General features: G+C 36.9%; 1 protein-coding gene across 3 annotated transcripts in view; it reads right to left on the bottom strand.

The window, feature by feature from the left end:
* Positions 1–1704: 1704 nt before the first annotated feature.
* Positions 1705–21606, bottom strand: part of WASL (WASP like actin nucleation promoting factor) — a 53559-nt gene continuing 33657 nt past the window's right edge. For 2 of the 3 annotated variants that reach the window (XM_076329731.1, XM_076329748.1), the window contains exons 5-12: positions 20277–20300; positions 15011–15179; positions 11746–11788; positions 11191–11344; positions 10324–10341; positions 7086–7606; positions 5850–5958; positions 1705–4437 (exon numbers count right to left, since the gene is read on the bottom strand). In XM_076329731.1, the coding sequence (XP_076185846.1) occupies positions 4376–4437; positions 5850–5958; positions 7086–7606; positions 10324–10341; positions 11191–11344; positions 11746–11788; positions 15011–15179; positions 20277–20300 (1100 nt within the window). In that variant the 3' untranslated portion in view covers positions 1705–4375. The remainder of the gene's footprint in view (positions 4438–5849; positions 5959–7085; positions 7607–10323; positions 10342–11190; positions 11345–11745; positions 11789–15010; positions 15180–20276; positions 20301–21606) is intronic. The other variant, XM_076329739.1, reaches the window with a different exon arrangement.

The raw sequence follows: 21606 nt of genomic DNA, 5'->3' as shown, positions 1-21606 counted from the left end.
ACCTTACACCCCCTCATCTGATCCTCTAGTAACAAGTTTAAAATTCGTACTGCTCAAGTAGCAAAACTCAGAAAAGATGATTAAGCTTCAGGGAGGGAAAAAAACCACACACATGAAGTAATGGCTCAAGAATTTAACTCCAAAAAGACTCCAAAAACTCTTTAGAGCACTAGCAAAAAGGCCTTTAAGTATGTTTGTCAGTACTAATAGATAAAACCCACAATAAATGTAAAAGATCAAGCTTCACAATTTCAGGTGTGTATTAGGCTGCTTATAGATGGGTAAGTCCTGCAGGTATTACCCAAAACTACATTAGAGAAAAATTTGAATACCTGATAAATTACTATTCTAGCTCATTTTAGCAGGTTACTCCACAAATACTGTAAAATTCAGCGTGAAATAAAATTTGTCAGAAAACAACTTATATTTATTGATGCAGTAATTCTACTTCTCAACATGTACCTGGCATTAATTTCAAATCTGTGATTTCAAACAACTAATGGTTTATTTTTTCAAGCACAAAACAGCAGACATGCCATTGCAGTTTGGTGATTAAAAAGAAAAAAGTCTCTTCCATAACTGTATAAACATCCTCAAACTTTCGAACGCTACCTTAGAGAGAAGTGTCAGGCTTAAACATGGACATTAAACCTCCACAGCTCACGTTCTAGTTCGTACTACCCTACCCTTTCCTTCTTCTCACTCACAAGAAAACTGCAGGCAGTAAACAAGTACATAGCAACAGGAGTCCTTACTGCAGCGCTAGAGGGTTACGCTGGTCCTTTGAGAGACAGAGGTTTAAGTATCTTCTAAGCTTCCCTAAACCATTTTCACTTTTCTATAAATAAAGCTGCTTATCACTGTACTTAAGCTTCAGGAACTTTAATTAGACCAGGAATTCCTCTAATGATTAGATAAAGGCTGTTGCAGCAGATTGGTTACAGTCTTAAACAAAAACAAAAGGATCTCTCCTCCTTTTTCCTCTTTACATATGTCTTACTTGGGAAAGTAACCATTGTCAAATAAAAAAATTGAAAGGAAAAGTCTCCTTTCAAAAGTATGCTTTAAGCTTCTGTTTACTAAGTGGAGAGGAAATAATGATATACTTCAGCACACCCTGTAACAATTCCAACTTTGCCTTGCACTTGAGGCCTGAAAACCACAGAAGTACTAAACTTCAAAAGAAAGTGTACACCAGATAAAAATTTGAAATGCTGGACTCTTCAGCTCTTCAGCTTTAGAGGAAGAAAGCAAACGTCTGAAGTGTCCAGAGCTCAAACATGACAACACGCAAGACAGATTTACATCTGTAAAAACCTCCTAAGTTAGAGCATTCATGGACAAGTTAACTGTTTAGTACTCCTTCTAGACTGTTTATTAGCGAAGCCATGTTTGTTTGACCTTGAACTGTTGCTGGATTACTGCACTTGCCTGCAGCAGTAGCTGTTTCCAGAGAAGCTGCTGAGCAGCTGTGAGATCTGCCAGGAGGACAGGGTGTCACATTCTTACTCATTGTGTTTATTCGCTAGCACAACCCAACTCTCCACAGACATGAAAACGACTGCGATTTGACAGCGGCTATTTACTGCTTTGTGAACTTGGCTAGGTGACCAAAGTTACTTTTAAAGCGTGCAATCAATATGCAGATCTATTTTAAAAGCTGTGCCACAATTAACACTTACAAACCACACAGTTTTACGCTAGTTGGGTCAAATTAATTTTATTATGCTCCATGATGAATTGCCACCAGTGCAACATCCTATTCACTGTACATTTCAAAAATTCACATACTAAAAATTTCAGTTCGATAAATGGAAAACTGAATGATTGAGAAGTTCTTACGGATTTCATACGTACAAGTGGCTAGCTGATATTGTCTATGCACATAGAGTGTTGAGATACAAAAGCCTCATGCTAGTTCGTTAATTGCTAAGGCTATCTGGACAGTCATTTAACCAGAATATATAAGAGAGGCCTTCATTACAATGTTTAGCAACAATGCACCAGTATCATGAAATGCTATCTTCTGCTCATAGTGCAAGTGGCGGAGTGCTGAAGCATGCGGTTATGACTACCTTAACTGCCATTGCAGTCTTTATGCCCGAAATTTATCATGTACAAACACTACTTTAAAGTAAATAGTAACCTGGACACCACAGAATGTGAGTGTACTTTTTGTATGAAGAAAAAGAAATAGAAAAACCAAAAGCTGTCTTTGGCCAGTATCTACAAATCAAACTTTTATTCAGTAAGGTAACTCCAGAGCTCCCAAAACCTGGAATAGAAGTTTGATTAATGAACTGTGATGCTTAATTATTAACTATATTACAGAAATTCCAATTCTGGGAACATAACAGCTAAACATATCTAACAAGTAGCATGTCAGGAAAACCTCTAGGCCTCATCTGCTTAATTTTAAAATGCCCTATATGCAATAAAAAATAAGGGAGCAGTGCCAGAAGTTATATGAAAGCCATACAAATATTTTCCTTATACACAAGTTCTTAACTCCACTGCCATTAGCTACCCCAGGCTGCACTTGCACTTGATCCAATGCTCAAGCCATTACAGCAGCAAAGCTAGTAGGAAGTGTTTCTAGCAGCAGAGGGCAATGCGAAAGTTACCGCAACAAAGTGAGACCACTTGGAAATTTTCTTCCTCAAGTTATGTGCTTAAATTACTCTTGGAAGGAAGTTAGCATCCTCTGAATAATTTAACTACAACCTTACCTCGCCCACTACTTTTCAGCAACTTTCCTTTCTTCTCATATGAATGACTAAATTAATTCGCTAAAGACTAGGTTATAACTGGGTTAGAAATCCAAGCCGTATCATGCAGGTCCAGCCTGTCAAGATCAGGTTCATCACTGGGTTTCAGTCAATACAATTCCGATAACTTAAATTTAGTCTGATAGCTTGACTACAGTCAAAGACCCAGGACACTATGCATTAACTACGCTCCAAATATGACTGACTTAACTAAACAGTCCGTGCCAGATAATGTGGTTTTAAAAAAGATTTTCTACCTGAAAGTTACAGTAAGTACAGTAATTAATGCTGCAGATATTAAATACCCACATAGCATAGATTAGTATTTTGTAATAGGCAGATATGCCAATGTTTACTGCACTACGAAGTACAACTTATATAAATGTGCAAGCTGTGAAATGAGAATCCTATTTTCCATCCACTTATTCAAATACTATTCTTGTGAATTGGGTTCTTGATCTTCATCACAACCCTTGGTCTTAAAGCCAACATATGAAGACAGAATATTTCCATAAAGTTCAGTACTTATTCAAAGTGTATATTGAGTTAATGGCTTTCCAACTTTATGGATGTAGGATTGGTGTTTCGGAATTTGTTGTGTACCATAACGCAAAGACTGCAAAGTAATACCACTTATGTTTACTTTATTAGTACACCAATGTCCTACAAATTTTAAAAAGTAATTAAACATTATTGAAGCAAGCATTAAACGCAGCCCTTCAGCCTGAAAACCACATAAAATTGATTTTAAAAATAAATCAAACTGTAGCGATTGCCAGCCTCCAGTATAGCCCCCAGTAATTTACACTTCTTCATTCTTAAAGTAAGAGCTGGGAAGGGAAAAAAAAATAAAATAAAAAAAAAAAGAACGAACTTGTCTGCATCAAGGATGCTTTTACCACTATTACAATGTAAAGCCACCCTGTTTAACTTCAGATAGAGAGTTCCCTAGTTGAAGGATTTAATTACTACTGCTGCTCAATAGCAGTCAGTATTGCTACAGTTAGGGCAAGGTAATCTTCACAACTAGCTGTGCATTTCTGTCGTGATTTTGTTTTATGTAAAGCATACTGCTAAAATTTGAACTGCAATGTTGTGATGTATTTGAAACCATGCAATAGTATAAACCAGCCTCAACATTCACGTAGCATTGCATTTGAAATGAAGGGGCTAAATAAACTAAGAGCTGCATCACTTAAAGAACATAGTGCTATACTAGGTTTTAATAAGAAAATTTAGATACAGAAAAAGTAGGGTATGAAAATAGTGTTTTCCTTCTTGCATTATAACTAAATTACATTAAGGTTTTTGTCAGTCTCACATATTACATTTAAACTCCCTTATTGATGGAATGGAAAGTATTCACATGTACATGATCATCCAGGTGTAAACTTGCACACATTAACAGGGAGTAGCTTTGTAGAGGATTATGACAAACCTTTACAGATTAAATGAGGTATTGCACAGATTAATAAAAAAGCAAAAGGCAACAAAAATATACAGCAAATTGGTAGAACATTTACATGATAATTTTACAGAATCCATAGACAGAAAGTAGTGTTTAGTATATCATTCACCTTAAAAAATATATATATAATAATATATGATCAATCATCCCATTCATCATCATCCTCAAAGTCTTCTTCATCATCTTCATCCTCATCTTCATCTGTAAGACAAAAAAAGCAAGTCACTTGCATGCACCAAATTAACATGACAAGAAGTGTTACTGATTTCTCCCACAACTTTCTGAAAACAGAACAATCAGTTTAAGGAGGTCACGACAATACATGTGGCAATACTCTATTTTAAGATTTCTAGACATGACATTCAGTTTAGATAGATACTGGCTGAAAGTTAAATCTAATTTGTTTCCCTTCTCACGCCTTTCCCAAGGTAGGAAAAATGTATCTCGTTTTCTGCTATGAGAAAAAGAATCAGAAGTTCTCATTTAACACTTACTACTTATTAATCTTTCTTAGAGAATGTGAGAGTGGCCAGCTTGTTCCAGACTGGATTTTAAATTTCAAGGACAGATTAATTTCTGAAACGTAAGAACTGCTTCCCCAGGTTTACTACATAACAGGATTTCTGTTTACCATACAAGCAGATAAAAAAATTTTGTGAGCCAAGTCTGTTGCGGTTACTGGAATATTCTAAGCTGTGTAATGCACATCAACTTCAACATCAATGTTTGTTGTTAACTTTATTCAGCCTTCCACTATTTTTATATGTATCACAATTTAAAAGTTGTAGCCTGTTAAAATTGAACTACTTATTTGTTAGGCAAGAGCATTTCCTACCCTAGGAAAATCCTTTATTTAGCACCCTTCTGGTACTTAATTTATGTAAAGTACTGAAATTGGAGATTGCTACATAGGGCAGCAAATCAACAAACTATATTGCACTTAGTCAAACGGTCTGCAGACTGCAAGTGCAGTTTTGGTATCAAGGCAAGCTCTGGAAGAAAAGTGTATCAAAGCCTAAACAGAAGAGACGTAACCAAACAGCTGCACTGCAGCTACTGAACTGCATTTATTACAGGCTGGTATTTGAGAAATGCAAATCCTCTTGCAGCCTTATTTTTTTCCAAGCACTGAAGTGTGAAAAGTTGATCCAGCACTAGTATGTGACTAGTCAAGTAACACTAGTTATCTGAGTATTATCCAGCAGGTGGCATCCAAAGCACACTGGAAGCCACAGTTTTAAGAGCATGAAGCTTTTGCTTCTAGAAACAGAAAGCATTAAAAACCTTCCCTCCAAAATATTTTGACAACTTATTTCATCAGACATCTAGTGGATAAGAATAAGTCAGTTGTGTGTAAAAAAAAAAAAAATCTTTATAAGGATATTAACCTTGATTAGTAATTTTTAATTCAGTATTACTGCAAACTACTATACACCAGTAATTCAAAGTAGCACGACGTAACCATTCAACCCATCACTAGGGGTCTGCCTAGAGCATTCTGTATTGGACTACATGCCGAAATCCATGCTTTTTTCCAACAATGTTTTATGTTGCATAGAAGTGTTAACTCTTGAAAACCTGACACCGTGAGGTCAGAAAAATTCCAGACTCACCTGAAGAATGAATGGCTTTGCTCCTTTTCTGCATAACTTCCATTAATGCACCCACAATTCCTGAGGTGGGTGCAGGTGTAGGTGGTGCATTCTCCTGACCATCAGATACCTTGGAAAAAAGGATACATTAGAAAGATGCAATTAGCAAAACAGAACTTGTTTATTTTGAGACAAACTTCCTTATAAGATTAACGAGTTTATTTCAGCCAGAAGGAAGAGTGAAACTGCAGTTTGTGTCTTTAGCTCAAGCTAAGTTTTTATTTATAAAAAAGTCAACTTTTTCTCTTTTGCCATGTAACACAACTGTAGTTAGTCCGTACTCAAGATTAAATATTTCAGCTCTGACTGTCATGAAGTGAGTGCTCAGCTAAAGGAAAGCTTCTTAATATGGTTGTACAGGCATGACTTGTATGGCTGCATAAACATTATTTATTTTATCCTGGGTATATACCACAAAATATTTTTTCTTTTTTGGATTTGTTAACCAGGTCTGCTTTGGGTTGAGAATCCCTTCTGAAAGTAATAGACTTTGAAACTGCATACCTGTAATGGCAAATAAACATTAACATGCCCTCACACTTTTTACATCAGAAGCCTCAAGTGCAGAGGAGTGGCAAAAACAAAGAAAAAAAGTACCTACGGGCAAAATAATTTTGAAGATAGTCAGTGACATCAAGAAGAAATAGTAATAGCCTGAGCTGCTGCAGCAGGAACAGCAGAGGCATCCCCCACAGGCGGCACTTTTCCAGACACAGGCAGCCACCTTCTTACAAGCCTCAACGCTTGCAGAGCACAGGTCCATTTTAAGATGGGGAAAAAAATTAGTAAGAAAAATCTAGTGTTTGCCTTTCACTATCGTCACTGCTGAACTCATCCCCTGCAGTTGTTTAGATGATTTTAGTGAAGTATTCAGTAGACCAGCAATCTTTCATAGTTCTTGCAAAAGTTCTTTACAGCCACGACATTGTGGTATCATCATTGTAGGACTTATGCTTAAAGCTTTACTGAAAAGTGAGAAATGAATTTGAAACAAGGATAATTTCATGCACCAATACTCATCTATAGCAAATATACGTTCTAAGCATTTTCTCAGTACTGCCATTTAAAGCATTACTTCAAAAACTCTAAAAGTTATGATCCAGCCTGAAACAGAGCCACAAGTTACTGTTCACGCTGCAATACTGCAGCCATTTGCAAGTCCCAAGGGAACACAGATGAGAAACAGCTTTTACTCACGGATTTCAGCTGTATACCCTGTCGTATCTGGTCTAACAGTGCATCTCTTCCTGAGCAGGACACTGGTCGACTGTTCTGTTCTACTTTCTTTAACTGAGCTCCTTCTCTGATTTGATCCAAGAGTGCTGCTTTGTTTCCTGCAGGAACTGGAAGCTGGTGATCAACCTCTGAAGGAAGGCCTGGTGGCGGAGGAGGACCAGGAGGGGGTGGAGGAGGAGGAGGTGGTGGAGGAACAGATGACCCACTTGCTGGTGGTGGTGGTGGTGGAGGAGGGCCGGATGGTGCAGATGATGAATGCACTGGTGGTGGTGGAGGATACATCCTGTTTGGAGGAGGTGGGGGCACTGTGGCACCAGGTCTAGATGGAGGTGGGGGTGGAGGTGCTGCTGTGGGAGCTCTTGAAGGAGGTGGAGGTGGTGCCCCTCGGCCCCTAGCAGGGGGGGGAGGGGGGCCTGAGCTATGGGGAGGTGGTGGCGGAGGTGGAGGAGGTCCTCCTCTGCACGGTGGTGGTGGAGGTGGAGCTGAAATGAAACAAAACAATTCACAATTACATGCTACTCAATAACCATAAGTCTTTTAGACTAGCAGAAAAATTAAAAAGGCTTTGCCTTGCCTTTTGCAAGGATCTCTGTGCCTGTGTAAATTTTACCAATGCTGGATTAAGTTGAATATAGCTGAATATAAGATAAGCTGAATATAGCCCCTATGTCTGTCATGTATTCTGTAGAACAATCAACACCGCAGGAAGCAAGTGCAATACATAAAAAGACTAATTAAAGTCACAAAACAAGCTTGGTCATTAATTTTGGTTTGGTCCTATGGTAGTAATTTTCTTCATAATCCAAGTGTATCTTAAGTTAGTGTTTCAATTTCTCATAACAAAATGCAGAAAAATTTCAGAAAAATCCTCTAAAATTTTGTTGAGCTAGGACAGAAGGCAAGAGAAAGAAGTTTTAGAAAATACACTTAAAGTGAAATAGAAAATTTCCACTTTATAATCTATCCATTATTTTATCAGGGAATTACAGAGGCAAATATTTTTTGAAGCATCATCTTCTAGTAACAAAAAACTACTAATGCATTACGATGCAGCATAAACTCTGGGGGACTCTTAGTACCTTTTACTGAAAATTAGTTCCAACAATGTCTTTATGGAAGGGACCGTAGAAAGGAAACAACTTCAAGGCTACCTCAACGCACAGGATCATTTCTGTATGAAGTGGCCTTGAAATATATGTGCTCTGCTAATGGCATTTGAAATAGCACCGTTTCATTTCCTCTTCCATTAAGCATCTAATGGCTTATGGTACTTTAGGTTGTGTGGTTATTGCAAGTAACTACATAACAATCCAGGTGCTGTCATACAACTAAGAAAACTCACATTTGATTTCATATGCTTTGATAACGAAAAAGGTATTACACTCAAGAAGATACTTCTTTACATCTTCTATTATCTCCTTCCTGTTACATGCTGAGAAAGTAGGCTGTCTGCACTGGAATACAGAGGGGACATCCCTAAAAAAGGGATTTTGAGGAAGCAGGAGACACTAGCGCCTCAGTGCCTCCTTCCTTGCCCATCTTAGAGAAACATACTCCTCCTAATGTTACATGTTATGTTCTTAAGTTCCACAAACTGCTCTGTTCTTTTCCATCCCTTCAAAAGAACAACATGGGGAGTATCTCCTCTCAAACGTCATATATTTTGCAAGAGACATACTGCCAACAATCTTGGTTTTAAAAAAAAAAAAATAAAAAAAAATCCCACCACTTTTTGGCTGACATGACCATAGTTTCCTTTTCGGCCATTGGAGGCCAGTATTTTCAAATATAACTTACTCAGCAAGCACTACAGACAGTTTTTCTGTATTACTGAAAAGATATGTAACATGGTCATGCTCCAGAGTCTGTAGCGTCTGTAGATTTTGAACACCAGGTTTAAGTTTTCCTGTGAGGAAAATAGAGAGATATGCCACATCCAATCTGTGGAAATAGAGTTCAGGAGTTTTTATAAGGCTTATCTACACTCAGCTGGAGTGAAATGAGGAAGGAGGAACAAGGAGGGAGCACTGTTACCTCATCCTCTCTCCTTCCCCCCCCCAAACAGATGGTACAAGCAAAGCAAGAAAATAATTTAGATTTTTATAAACGCACATTAATCTGAACATGGCTATTAAGAAAAAAGATATGTAAGATGGCGGCAAACTTTTTAGCAGGGCCTGTTGCAACAGGACAAGGGGGAATGGTTTTAAACTAAAGGGGGGTAGATTTAGACTAGATATAAGGAAGAAATCTTTTACGCTGAGGGTGGTGAAGCACTGGAACAGGTTGCCCAGAGAGGTGGTGGATGCCCCATCCCTGGAAACATTCAAGGTCAGGCTGCACGGGGCTCTGAGCAACCTGATCTAGTTGAAGATGTCCCTGCCCATGGCAGGGGGGTTGGACTAGATGACCTTTACAGGTCCCTTCCAACCCAAACTATTCTATGATTCTGTGATTCTAAAATCTATTGATGGTATTGTCACTAAAAAAAACCAAAACAAAACAACGAACAGTACCAAAACTAGGGAAAGGGCAGGAAAAACAAGAAAGTAACTTCTATCTGAGCAGAACGTGTCTGCAACTCTCTAGTCAGCATCCTAGCAGGGTGAATACGTAAGCACAGAAATTCTTGCAATAAAACACAGAAAAATGTGTTTCAGTTGAGAAAGAACACTTCAAACAGCAGTCAAGCCTACACATCAAATAACATAATTGCGGAAAAACCCAGTGAAATACTGGAATATTTTCTCTACCTCTATCAAAAAGCACAGAGGTAGATTATTATCATGCATGTTAAAGACGAGGCAGCTTTTCTTTCAATTGCGTACATGCAAGTGGCCGTAACTTGATGTTAACACATACGTAATAGAAAAATAGGCATCTTTAAAGTATTTTAAGCTAGTCATAAGACTCCAAGGCAAGTCTTCTCAATTCAATTTTATGGTCAGCAGTCTGGGATCAACAACTCTGTAACATTTAAACAGAGTTAAGATTATATAAAGAAACTGACTGATTTCTTACTGAGGAAAAAAAAAAATCATAACTGAAATTTTGCTTGCAATTTAACTAAGAAGTTTGACTATAATTTTTAGTATTGCAGTCAACCAGGTGTGGACTAAGGTTTCTCATCTAGGAAAGAAATCACACAGCAGCATGAATACTTTGAAGCATATACTTAGATGCCAGCTCAAATACGTACCGCTCCACCGTGGGGGACCTAAGGAATATGAAGAAAATTAACTCTATCCCAGCCAAAACCAGCACAATGTAACAAATCATTGTACCCTGAATCTGTATCTGTTCAGTCACTCAAACAATTTATTCACTAGTTTCAAACTGCTATAATTTCAATGGCATTTATATCCTACTTCTCTTGAGAAGTGTTCTAGGCAAATTTTTGAAAGTTTGACATTCGCAGTGTAATTTTCAGACTGACTTGCTATGTTCCACTAGATAATGCATCAGCTGAGATCACATTTAAAGATTAGGCAGGAAATGGCTTATTTGAGAATTTTCTTGCAGCAGAAGCCTGCTCAAAACTAATACTTTTTACTTTAAATTAGAAAAAAGCTTTTCTTCTTTTTTAAATATTAATATAAAATTTGCAGGCCTCTAGCTGTTGCAAGGTTCATTACACAGTGCTGCCAGGGTAAATGGGCACCACACGTACACCTGTCAGACATGTGCTACTACTATAACTGACAACAGCAATATTGTTTCTAAGATTTTAATTTATTTATAAGATTGAGATTATAAAACAAATATGCAACATACAGTCTGAAAAATCTATATGGAATATACTGCATAGCTTTACAGTCAGACTAAGTGTTACTGGAAATTACTTAACTGACATACATAAGATCCTTATTCGTTAGGGAACTCTCATGGGTCATGCATGAACGTTTTTACATAGCGTATGGTATACAGAAACATTATGAAATCCAGTGCAACTGCGGTGACATGAAGTCCAGAGAAGAGAATCAAAAACTGCTCATGATCAACAGCTTCTACTCTTAAGGCAAAAAACACCCTGCTAATTTTTACATGGAAATAAAAGGAATCCCACCTTGTCTACGCAGTTCATTTTTAACAGCTTCCACTCCTCCTGTTTTTTCAATGAAATCATATATGACCTTTGATGTTTCTTTGTCTTTTAGTTGAGCCTCTGAAATTCCACACAGATCAAACAGGTTTTTCAGTTCTGGGTCTAAGTTGTTCACCTGCAAGTCAGATACATTAGTTTTAAGTAGCTTGAAATAGAAGAATTTTTTAAAATATCAGTTGTATTGGGGAAAAAAACCCACAAACCATGTAGTTAAAAGAACAGTAAAGCCAAGAACATGTCTCTGGGTTGACTTTTCAGTGAGAAAGGACTATTTTAGGAGAGGTAAGTACCTTGCACAAAAACTTTAAGTTTTGCATGTTTTCCCCTCAATCCCAGATCTCTCCTATCCACTTCTACTCCAACATCTCTATGTCTGAATCATATCATAAAATCACAATTTATAACTATTTTGATGTACAGTTAAATTTATTTAATGCCAATCTTTACAACTTACATTAAAAAGCCTCTAAAGTTTTTAATTATTCAGTGTTTTGAATAACTTATTAAATTACTTACATCAAAACCTGTGTTTGGATCCCAACCAACATGTCCAATGTGTCTAAAAAAGCAGAAAAGTCCATTTAATCAGCATAAAAAGGACCTTGTTAACTAAAATAACAGGACACCAAGATAACTATAGAGATTACTACAGCTTCTACCTCCAGGCTTATAAGACACTAAGCAATTCTTACTTCTTAGTGCCCCACTTGAGAACAGAATAGTAAGATTTCCTTAACTCCCACTTTTTGTCTTGCGTCAAAAAGAGCAAGTGGAGACGTTATTTTCCTCCCTTAGGTTATGGTCTGTGGCAAAACATGAAGGCTCCATGCCACCCTGTGGCGCATATGGATGGTGATGGAAGGACTGCACAGAGATCAGGGGAGGAGTTTGGCCTTTATATAGTAACTGGACTTCAAGCTACTGCCAAAGTCTTGAGTGTCATGCAGCTGGAAAACCTCTTCCTCCCTACCATCGCTGTTTGTTCTCTCATCACCCTTCTCCCATTCACCTTCTTCTTTCAAAGAGAAGTCAGGATTGTTTTTTGGATATAACTATGGTATAACTATGATTCTGTGCCCCTCCAAGCTACTTCATGCAACTGCTGTTGGCTATAGAAGACAGAACCATCACGTTACCAGCACTCGATGTTTTGGGTTTCTTTTTGCCAATGGCCAGTTCCAGAAACACAACACAGTCTTCAGGAAGTCCCATTCAGAGTTTTAAAAATACCAGGTGAGCCATTAGTAGCCAACACAGCCTAGACTAAGCTTGTCAAATTACAAGGACTGTTTTGCTGTCCTTATACAGTGCCTAGCGCAACAGACCTTGTATTCTTGCTTGGGTCTGTTAGTACCACCACCAGCACAAGTTTTCCTAATGAGATTACTGAAGCGCAATGATCAGTTTTGGTATAACTATGATTAGTTAACTACTTAGTTTGAGGGGTAAGAAGTAAAAAATCTGGTTTTAAACTGACATTATGCTACAGAAAAGGCAAAAAAGGGAAGCGCTCCGTTTTGCTTAAATATTTAAATGCCTTTCATTACCAAAATATAGGATGATTTATTGATTACAGAATTCTGGATGTTAAGCTACAGCTTGCTTCACATAAATTAGACACACATTTCCTAATACACAGTCTCATATCCAATTGTAATGTATTAACTGGCATATGAAAGTTGACAAATTTACCAGCAAATACAATCTTACCCATATATCTCTGCATATCTGTGCAATTCGTGATGCTCTTTTAAGAGGCTGTAAGCATACGATTCAGAGCTTAGTGTACTTAATTTATATTAAAATTTATATGGAGTAATGTTAGCATTATTTCTCATTTAGTCTTCATCCTTCAGAGTAAAATACGTTATTGTACACGTTGACTGTAACACATTGTTTTCAGAGGTCTTTTCAATGAAAATGCATACTTACCAGGTAACTGCAACTCATGTTATTTAAAAGAATGTACACAGCAATAAGTTATATTAATGTTAAGTACAGGTTGATTTTTTTTTCTCAGAACACTGAAAGTCTACATCTGTCTAATAGAAGGCAATAAAAAATTGTGTCTACTGATTGCAACTTTGATCCGGCATAAACAAACAGTGACAGCGTTGGCCTTCACCAGTATCACAGCTCAAGTTACATACAAGTTATCCCACTGGCATATTTGCCTAACAATACCAAACACCAATTCCCCTATGTTTGTACAAAACCAGCAATTGAAGTATCTTACACAGTAAAGTGACACTTAGCTGCACTCTATGGGAAACTTAACTAGACCTTAAGCTGAACAAAATAGACTTTCAATCTTCTTTTGCAAAGGTTCACCACTTACAATTTAATATTACATTTAATGATACAGGAACATATCTTTTGTTTGAACTTCATTAAATATTTTATCATCTTATTCTCAGCTTCTCTAAGTCTCCTTTAATATTTTATGAGTGCACATAGTGTTCTGCAATGGTCACAACCTGACAGACATTATAAACAAAATCTCAAATTCATTTTGTATCTGCGCTGCTGCACAACCCTTTCCACAAATTCTGATCAGAGGTAAGACACACTAATGCAAATCATTATTTGCAATTTTGTCTGCATATGCTGAAGTCTGTGCCAGCTACCAATCACCACTCAGTTTTCTTTCTTTCATTCTTCCTTCTTTTTTGCATTTTTCAGTTTAAGTGACATTAATAGATGCAGCACTTCACTGATACTCAGATCAGAAAGAACGTGGTTGACGTCTGAATTGCCTAAGCACAGTCTGCTTAGGGAAGCATTTTAGCCATCTCTGCTTTTACTTCCTGTCCACTATCCCATTCTACAGAGCACTCTCTCAAAACACTGTGCAGTAACATTACTGTAACCGGTAATACCAGCATTATGTTTTGGAGTTTTATTCTGGGAAGGCATGTCAGTGGAAGTGATGCAAAATAATGGTTCAAAAGAACAAGACATTCACTTGGCATGTAAACCTCACACTGGTTTTCTAATACTTCACAGGAACTGATCTTTCCAGTAACTAACTCAAGCTCTTTAAATTCCTGTTGCTTTAGCAAATAAAGTACGCTTATTTTAAAAGGCAGAAGATTAAAATACCAAATTATAGTTCAGGAAAACTATAGCTAATTCAGTAAACTGACCAAACCCAAGTTTCATGAAAGTGAAGCTTAAAATGATACATCATAACTATTCTAAAAGATTGAGGATGCGTAAGAAACAATATTAGAAAAAACAACTCATTCCTAAGAGGTGTAAACATGCATGCTGTACTTTCATCACAAGGTATGGGTACTAGCCCATATACCAGAGTAAGTAAGTTTGTAAACAGAAAGCCAGAAATAAAAACATGGCTATGTCATTTCTGCTGTTAGGACAAGTCAGGACCTGCATGCGTATTTTGTACAACGAAGCACAGCTAAGTAGGCACAGTGGTAAGAATAACAGTGCTAAAGAGTTGACCATTGAGGCTAAATATGAGTCTGCACTGAGCTGACCACTTCAATAAGACATTTTTATGCAGCTAAATTGTTTTCTAAACTATTTTAGGAGAGCAAGTTACTTTTTGTTTACAATTGCAGTAAACTCCTCACCTGTGTATAAACTAACTTGCTTTTAAACTCCGCAGCATTCCAGCTAGCATTCACTGTAGTTCAGGTTACACACAACAGTCACACATTTAAGTCTTGAGCATTTGCAAGTGTAATTGACACAAAAGAAACCAAAAAACAAACCCCTCCAAGCCCCCACCAAAACCCAAACTCAAAAAAGTCCTTACTGGAAATTAGATGGCGTTCCAATATCTGCCTTTGTCAATCTTCTCTTTTTAGTTTTTCCTTTCTTCTTTTCTTTGGTATATGAAATATTGTTGACTTGTGGAGTATAAAATCTGTTAGTTGTAATTTCTGGGTTTTTGATATCAACAGTTGCCATTGGTAGATTTGGGCCTGTGAAGGTAAAGTACAGGAGTTTTATTATCGTGTTTCAACAAAGCCATATTTAACCTACAAACTTTTTCCTTTTTTTGAGTGGCAAAATACTCGTACTGTAGCCATAGTTCTACATGCCACATGCATCTGGCTGGATTCTGGATGTCAGAAACAAACTAAGTTATTTGCTGAAGAAAAAAAAAAAAAACAACATGTTGCTAGAGCAGAGCAATGGCAGGAAAATTTTCTAAACTAGAATTTGATTTTTGCAAATTTGGCAAAGAAAGTAATTCTAAACTAAAGAGCTTTCATGTGCACAGAACACATGGAAAGAGACACATTAAGGTACAGCATAGTTACAATCCTACACAAGATTAAAGAAGTGAGTGCTATAAACAGTAACACCCAGCACGCCATTACCTGGGCAAGCACAGTAAACTGATCTTAAAGGAGAGGGAACCTTCGCTTAATAAGCCCCAAGTGGGAATGCTTTCTGCCATCGCACACAGAACTAGAATATCACAAGAATTTCAGAAGGCTGCTCTGGACACACTGTTGTCTTCAAATATATGACAGTATCTATGGAACTATTCAGGATTTCTTATTTCTTACTCTTTGACAGGTTTACAAAATAAGTTAAAGTCCCAGACCAGAAACAAAGCTTGAAGAGCCGTGACAGTGAAAACAGCACCAGAAATAGAAATTAAACACTCAAATTATGAATCATGTTCTCAAACCTTGTTCTTCATTATAAACAATTCTAAATAACTACTTGCATTACTTAAAATGCATCTAAATTATACTGCCAATTTTAGCATTTTACCTTTATATTACTTGCATAATACTAGCAAATAAATACACCTAGCATGTTTTCCACTCAGGTTCTTTAGTTTTGACAGAAGATAACCCCTGACATAATTAAGTGATAGTATCTAAATACTAGGAGGCAGTTTATGCATTTTCATACACACACACACACACGTATATGCTTATTTTTAAAGAAACCTGCAAAAAGGATAAGCAATCTCATTCTTCCAACACTGAAACTAAGCAGTCAGTTTAAGACCAGTTTGGCCAGAAATAGCTTGAAAAGCATCCTCCACTCTGCTGTGAGTTACTACCCAATGGTTAGCAAATCAATTAAAATAAGACTCACGCATGCATTCTTACTGGGCAGATGATAAAAATGTCTAGTTAGACTTTGATAAACCTGAACCTTATTTTGACGTTATTTTTTCATAACTACATTTTGTACGGATAATTCAAAGTTCTCCTAAGCATTCTGAAAGGACCAACATGCCTTAGGTTTCACAGTCCAAAGTCCAAATCAGAAAGGAGAAGGAGACAATACAGTAGATAACATAGCTGACATTTGGAGTTTAAGACCTCAGTGGGAAGCACCTAGTACCAGCCAGAACAAGAAACAAGAACAGAAACAGGACACTGGGCTAGACAAAACACATATGACAACTCCTACGTTCCTGTAGGAGTCTTAAAGGACAAGATTTAAAACTGCATTGAACTGCAGGAAGAATTTCTAAAGTGTTTTCTGCAAAGCAGAAAAGCCTTGATCTAGAAAAGTTATGATCTAGACAACTGTCCTTTGAGAATACCAAAAAAACCAAACTGACCACATACAACCAGGCAAAACAATTTGTACTGTTAAAGTTACACTTAAAGTTAGCATTAATTCACTAATTGCCAAATATTATCAACCCAAAACTTAACAAGTGGAGTTAAGTAAATCTTCAGGATTAATTGAAAGTTACAGTCTTAATTTAATTAGATTCAAAAACAAAACCAAAAATACTGTAGGAGTTCACTTTCACTTTAATTACCTATTGTATTTTATCACCATTACAGTGATATTTGTAGTTTCAAAAGCTATACTGAGGTTCAAAAAGAAACATGTACCTTAGCACTTCTAGGAAGTTCTTGATATTCTTCTCAATTCCTAACAGTCTTTGAAATTACACCTTTTTTGCATGTAAAATCCTAAAGTAACCATACATGGTTTTAACCATGTAAAGCAGCAGCCATTTGCAAATTGAAGTTTTATTCAGCTCAGCTGAAATTAAGGACTGATAGCCTGGTATTAATTCCTTGATACTAATGATATTCATACCAGAGATCATAGTAAACTTAAAGATAAAAATTTTTCTTACTGTCAGGTTTAGACCTGAGATGTCCACGAGGGATAAAAGAACCTTGCAAAGAATTGTACTCTTCTAGAACTGCCATATTTATATCCAGTAAAATTTTTCCCATCATAAGACATGCACCTTCCCCATCAGGTGTAGATAGCTCAATAAAATGAAGATGAGAGGGGCATATAGAGCTCATCGTTAGGAAGTACCTGACAGTAGAGTGGCCTTAAGCATCCACTGTTATCAATATCTGTGACATCTTCAGAAGGGGCTCCAGAAAATGTAGTACAGAACATTTTGAAATGTTAGTTCTATGAAATTCTTTGTATTTTGTTTAGAATCTCTCTAGGCATCTGTCCCAGACTACAGACAGCCCTACAATAAATGCAAACTGTTCTAGTTAACATCTGAAACAAAATTCTGCCACATGGTTCTCAAAGATTCCCTCAAAACCTAATTCTCTGACAAATCCTTATTTCATCCAGAACTTCACTAAGAGGTCAGTTCAACCACAACAACTCTTCTTTATTTCCATAAAGAGACCTAGCTATTACAAATGAGTAAAACATAAATCCCAGGAAATTACAGACTAATACATTTTACATAACTGTTAATGCCAATTTGATTTTAATCCTGCAATTCTAAAAAAAAAAAAAAAAAGAAAAAACCCCACGTAAATCCGTACCATTGAAAACGTCATACAAAAAGACAGAGTGCTTTTTCCGTGCAGCTTCAACATGCAGAAAATCCAGACAAACAAGCCCCACTAAAACAAAATTCCCCACAGTATTTCAAGCATGGATCATGTGAGTACAGAAATGTGACTGTTCTTGTTTTTCAGTTTTAAAGGTAATTATGCATTGATACCTAGTACAAAAAAAGCAGGTGTTCCATTTCTTTTTCCCAATAGAATTTCACTGCATATGGAGAGTAAAACAAAAACTAGCTGATCCTACAACAGTTTTGGTTGTTTTTTTTTCCAGTAACATGCTGATAGTATATATCTGCTCTAGTCTGAATTCCAAATACTGAAATGCTGAGTCTGTACAGAATATAGCCACCTGAGGCTATAACCCATACCCTGACCATGTCTCACCTGTGACTACAGAGGGCATGACCACACTTAACTCTTTGCCAGCAGAGAAGCCAGGCATTATAGAATTTGACAAAAATCAGAAAAGGAAAATGGACAGGTTGTGAAAGAGTACGTGGATATCCCAGGGAAACAGTTTACTGAAAAGCTGACTAGTGATTATAAACCTGAAACACTGGGCATAAACCTGTATCTTCCACAGAATATTCAGGATAAAGGCATAGGACCAATGACTGCAAGTTTAGTATGTGAGTATTTTTGAGAAAAAATGCTGTTGCCTGAGGTCTTATAGGATGAATTATGCAGACTACTTTAAGCCCAAAAGTTTTTGCAGGCTTAGTTTTTACAGGTTTAGTTTTCTTAAATCTTATTCCAATCACAGATAGCAAACTAGACAAACAAATTGTTTGTGTTACTGTTGGTAACATTTACAGTAGAGACAAAGGCTAAATTTTTTGTGGTAGGTGGCACTACACAGCCACCACTGCTGTCTTCCTTCCCGTCTGCTCTGCAGATATTGCTATCAGGGATGCACTGTTTAGGTGAGCAGAAGCAAATGTCGCTCAAGAGGCAGAACAGTTAAAACCACCTGAAAGCTCAGAAAAGCTGGTAAGACTATCATGGATGGTATTACTATGACTGTTTCAAAACTAAACAACCCAGTCCCAGCTGAAGGAATTAATACTAAACATGCCTGGTCTAAACTGATGATTGCCTGAACTTCCTCAAAACTTAATGTTTATGAAACAGAGTAATTTTTTTGAGAAGTATTCACATGGTGGGGGGGGCTTTATTTGGATATAAAAGATATCAGGAGTTCCCATAATTCAGGATTAGTTAAGGATTACCTATTTTGGTGACCTACCGAGATGTTTGGACGTCTTGGTTAGCACAAATTTAAGACTACATCGTCAGGCCATAAGGAGACCTCAGATGACCAGTTGACTATACCCTTGCTCAAACAGCAAACTAACAGATACAGTGATATGACTTATGATCTGGATCACCAACAGAAATATCACAGGAGAAGTAACTTTTTAACTTCAGTGTGAATTCAGAACTACAAAGACTCCAAACTTGACGTTCACTGATGTGCATTTTTCACTTGATTTCAGAATAGATGGTAAAAAATTTTTGGATCAAATCGATACATAGTTTTGACTCCTTCCACCAATTTAATGAGAGGATCTCTTGAGGAACCTGTATCTTCATGCCAGTGAGATGTATTCCTGACAGGCAAATAGATTCAAGTAATCCTTCGTGCAAAAAAAAAGTTTAATATTGACAAACATATGACATTGTTTAGTGGGCATGGTGGTGTTGGGTTGACGGTTGGACTCGATGATCTTAGAGGTCTTTTCCAACCTCAATGATTCTATGATTCTATTCTATGATTCTATATGACCAAATGGCTATGTTACACGGTTAGCCGGTTACACTGAAATTGAAGTTTTATGGATGTTTTATGAAATCTGTCATCATTAAGCCTGCCTTTAGACAAATAGGCTAAGATTTAACTTCAGCATTCGTTTCTGTATAGTGATCCTATACATGCATATTCTGAAGACCAAGCAGCAAATGCAAGGTACAAAGTTTTCTTCTCAGTTTAATATGAAGGGCCTCTGTCCTATTTGCAACAAAACATACTCCTCCAAAAACATTCTTTACAAATGCCAGCTAAGCCACAATTCTTTCAAGCTACAACTAAATACCAAAGAACAGAAACAAGACAAGTGTACTAGCCTCCAGAATAAGAGTTTACTGCTTTTGCCACCACATAACTATCCTGAACAAGTCCAAAACAAAGCTATACGTAAACAGTAAGTGACAGCAGTAGGAAAAAATAAAATGCAGTGATTCATGCAAAAAGCTTACCATTTGGTGGGTCTCGTCTTTTTTCTGTTGAAAAAGAAAAAGAGCTATTTATTCATAGGTATCACAGGAAAAATTGATTCTAAATTTTAGTTTCTAGTGAAACGTTCAAAGACCTTGAACTCAAACTTAAGAATCTATTAATATCCTTAAAGCCTACTTGTTGTGCAGTTGAAACAAAGCATTACAGAACAATAAAAACCCAATCTTAGATAATAAGCACCAATTTCAAGTGAGCAAACTGAGTAGGAGGATAAGGAAATAGCTACTGAGTTGGTTTCAGACATTTTGACTGCAAAGTAAGGTGAAATATTCAAAAAGCAGCTGTTTTGGTACAACCTATCAAAGCAAGATTTTTGAAGCGTTATGCTTTCTGATTTCCACTGAATGAGACTGTTCTTTCATTTTTATTTGAAATATAATTAGCACTTTTATACAGTATTGTTCTCACACAGAACCTAAAATATATTATAATTATTTTTGGGTTTATGCAAAGAAAATAGGACACAGAGGGGCAAGACACTTCACCTATGTTATCCAACAGGTAACTGAATAATACGGAACAGAACTAGGGTCTCCTTAGTACTAATCTGATATTCTCTTCACAACGGCAAACTGTTTCACAGACCATGAAGAATTTGGCTTGATCATTTAAAATGTAGTTGTAAACATTTCACACCTCAGTACTCTCAGCCTGTGATAGTAAATTCTCCTTTAAAGGAGATTTCCCTCACTTACTATTAATTCCTATCCACCACATTTACCTGCCCTGCAACCCATCAGAAATAACATTTACCTACCCTGCCTTCAAAACCCCCAGTAAACAGTTACACTATTTGTGTACCTACACACACACACTCTTAAGAATTCTGCATTTAGCAGTACCCATATGGGCAAACAGTTTGTCATCTCACCACACCAAAAAACATGGCTCTATAAGGCAGGCTGAACATCCTTCCCTTTCAGATCTGGAGCATCTGAAATCTAACAGGACTCCCAAGAGTTTTGTATAAGAATTTGTAACAGACACTTGTTAACTTGTTAGCAAGTTACACTTGTAACAGCAAGTCCCAGAAAAACTGTTAACATTATATTTTTCCAGATGCAAACATAAGGGAAAAGGAGAACGTGCCTCCACAGATGGTGTTGACCTTGTCCTAGCAGTATTTAAAAAAAAAAATCTACAATCCTAAGTGTGCAAGGCAAGTCAGCCTCATATCAGTCAGCTGATCTTCAGGTAGAAATAAAGAACCTGTCAAGGTCATCAAACCTTCAGAGGAAGGTGACCAAAACCCCTTGAGAATAAGAATCAACTTTTGCTGAGCAAGCCTTC

Source organism: Aptenodytes patagonicus, chromosome 1 (assembly GCF_965638725.1).
Source record: "Aptenodytes patagonicus chromosome 1, bAptPat1.pri.cur, whole genome shotgun sequence".
In the NCBI taxonomy this organism is placed as follows: Eukaryota; Metazoa; Chordata; class Aves; order Sphenisciformes; family Spheniscidae; genus Aptenodytes; species Aptenodytes patagonicus.
Note: the sequence above shows the minus strand (reverse complement) of the source record. Positions and strands in the feature narration are given on the sequence as shown.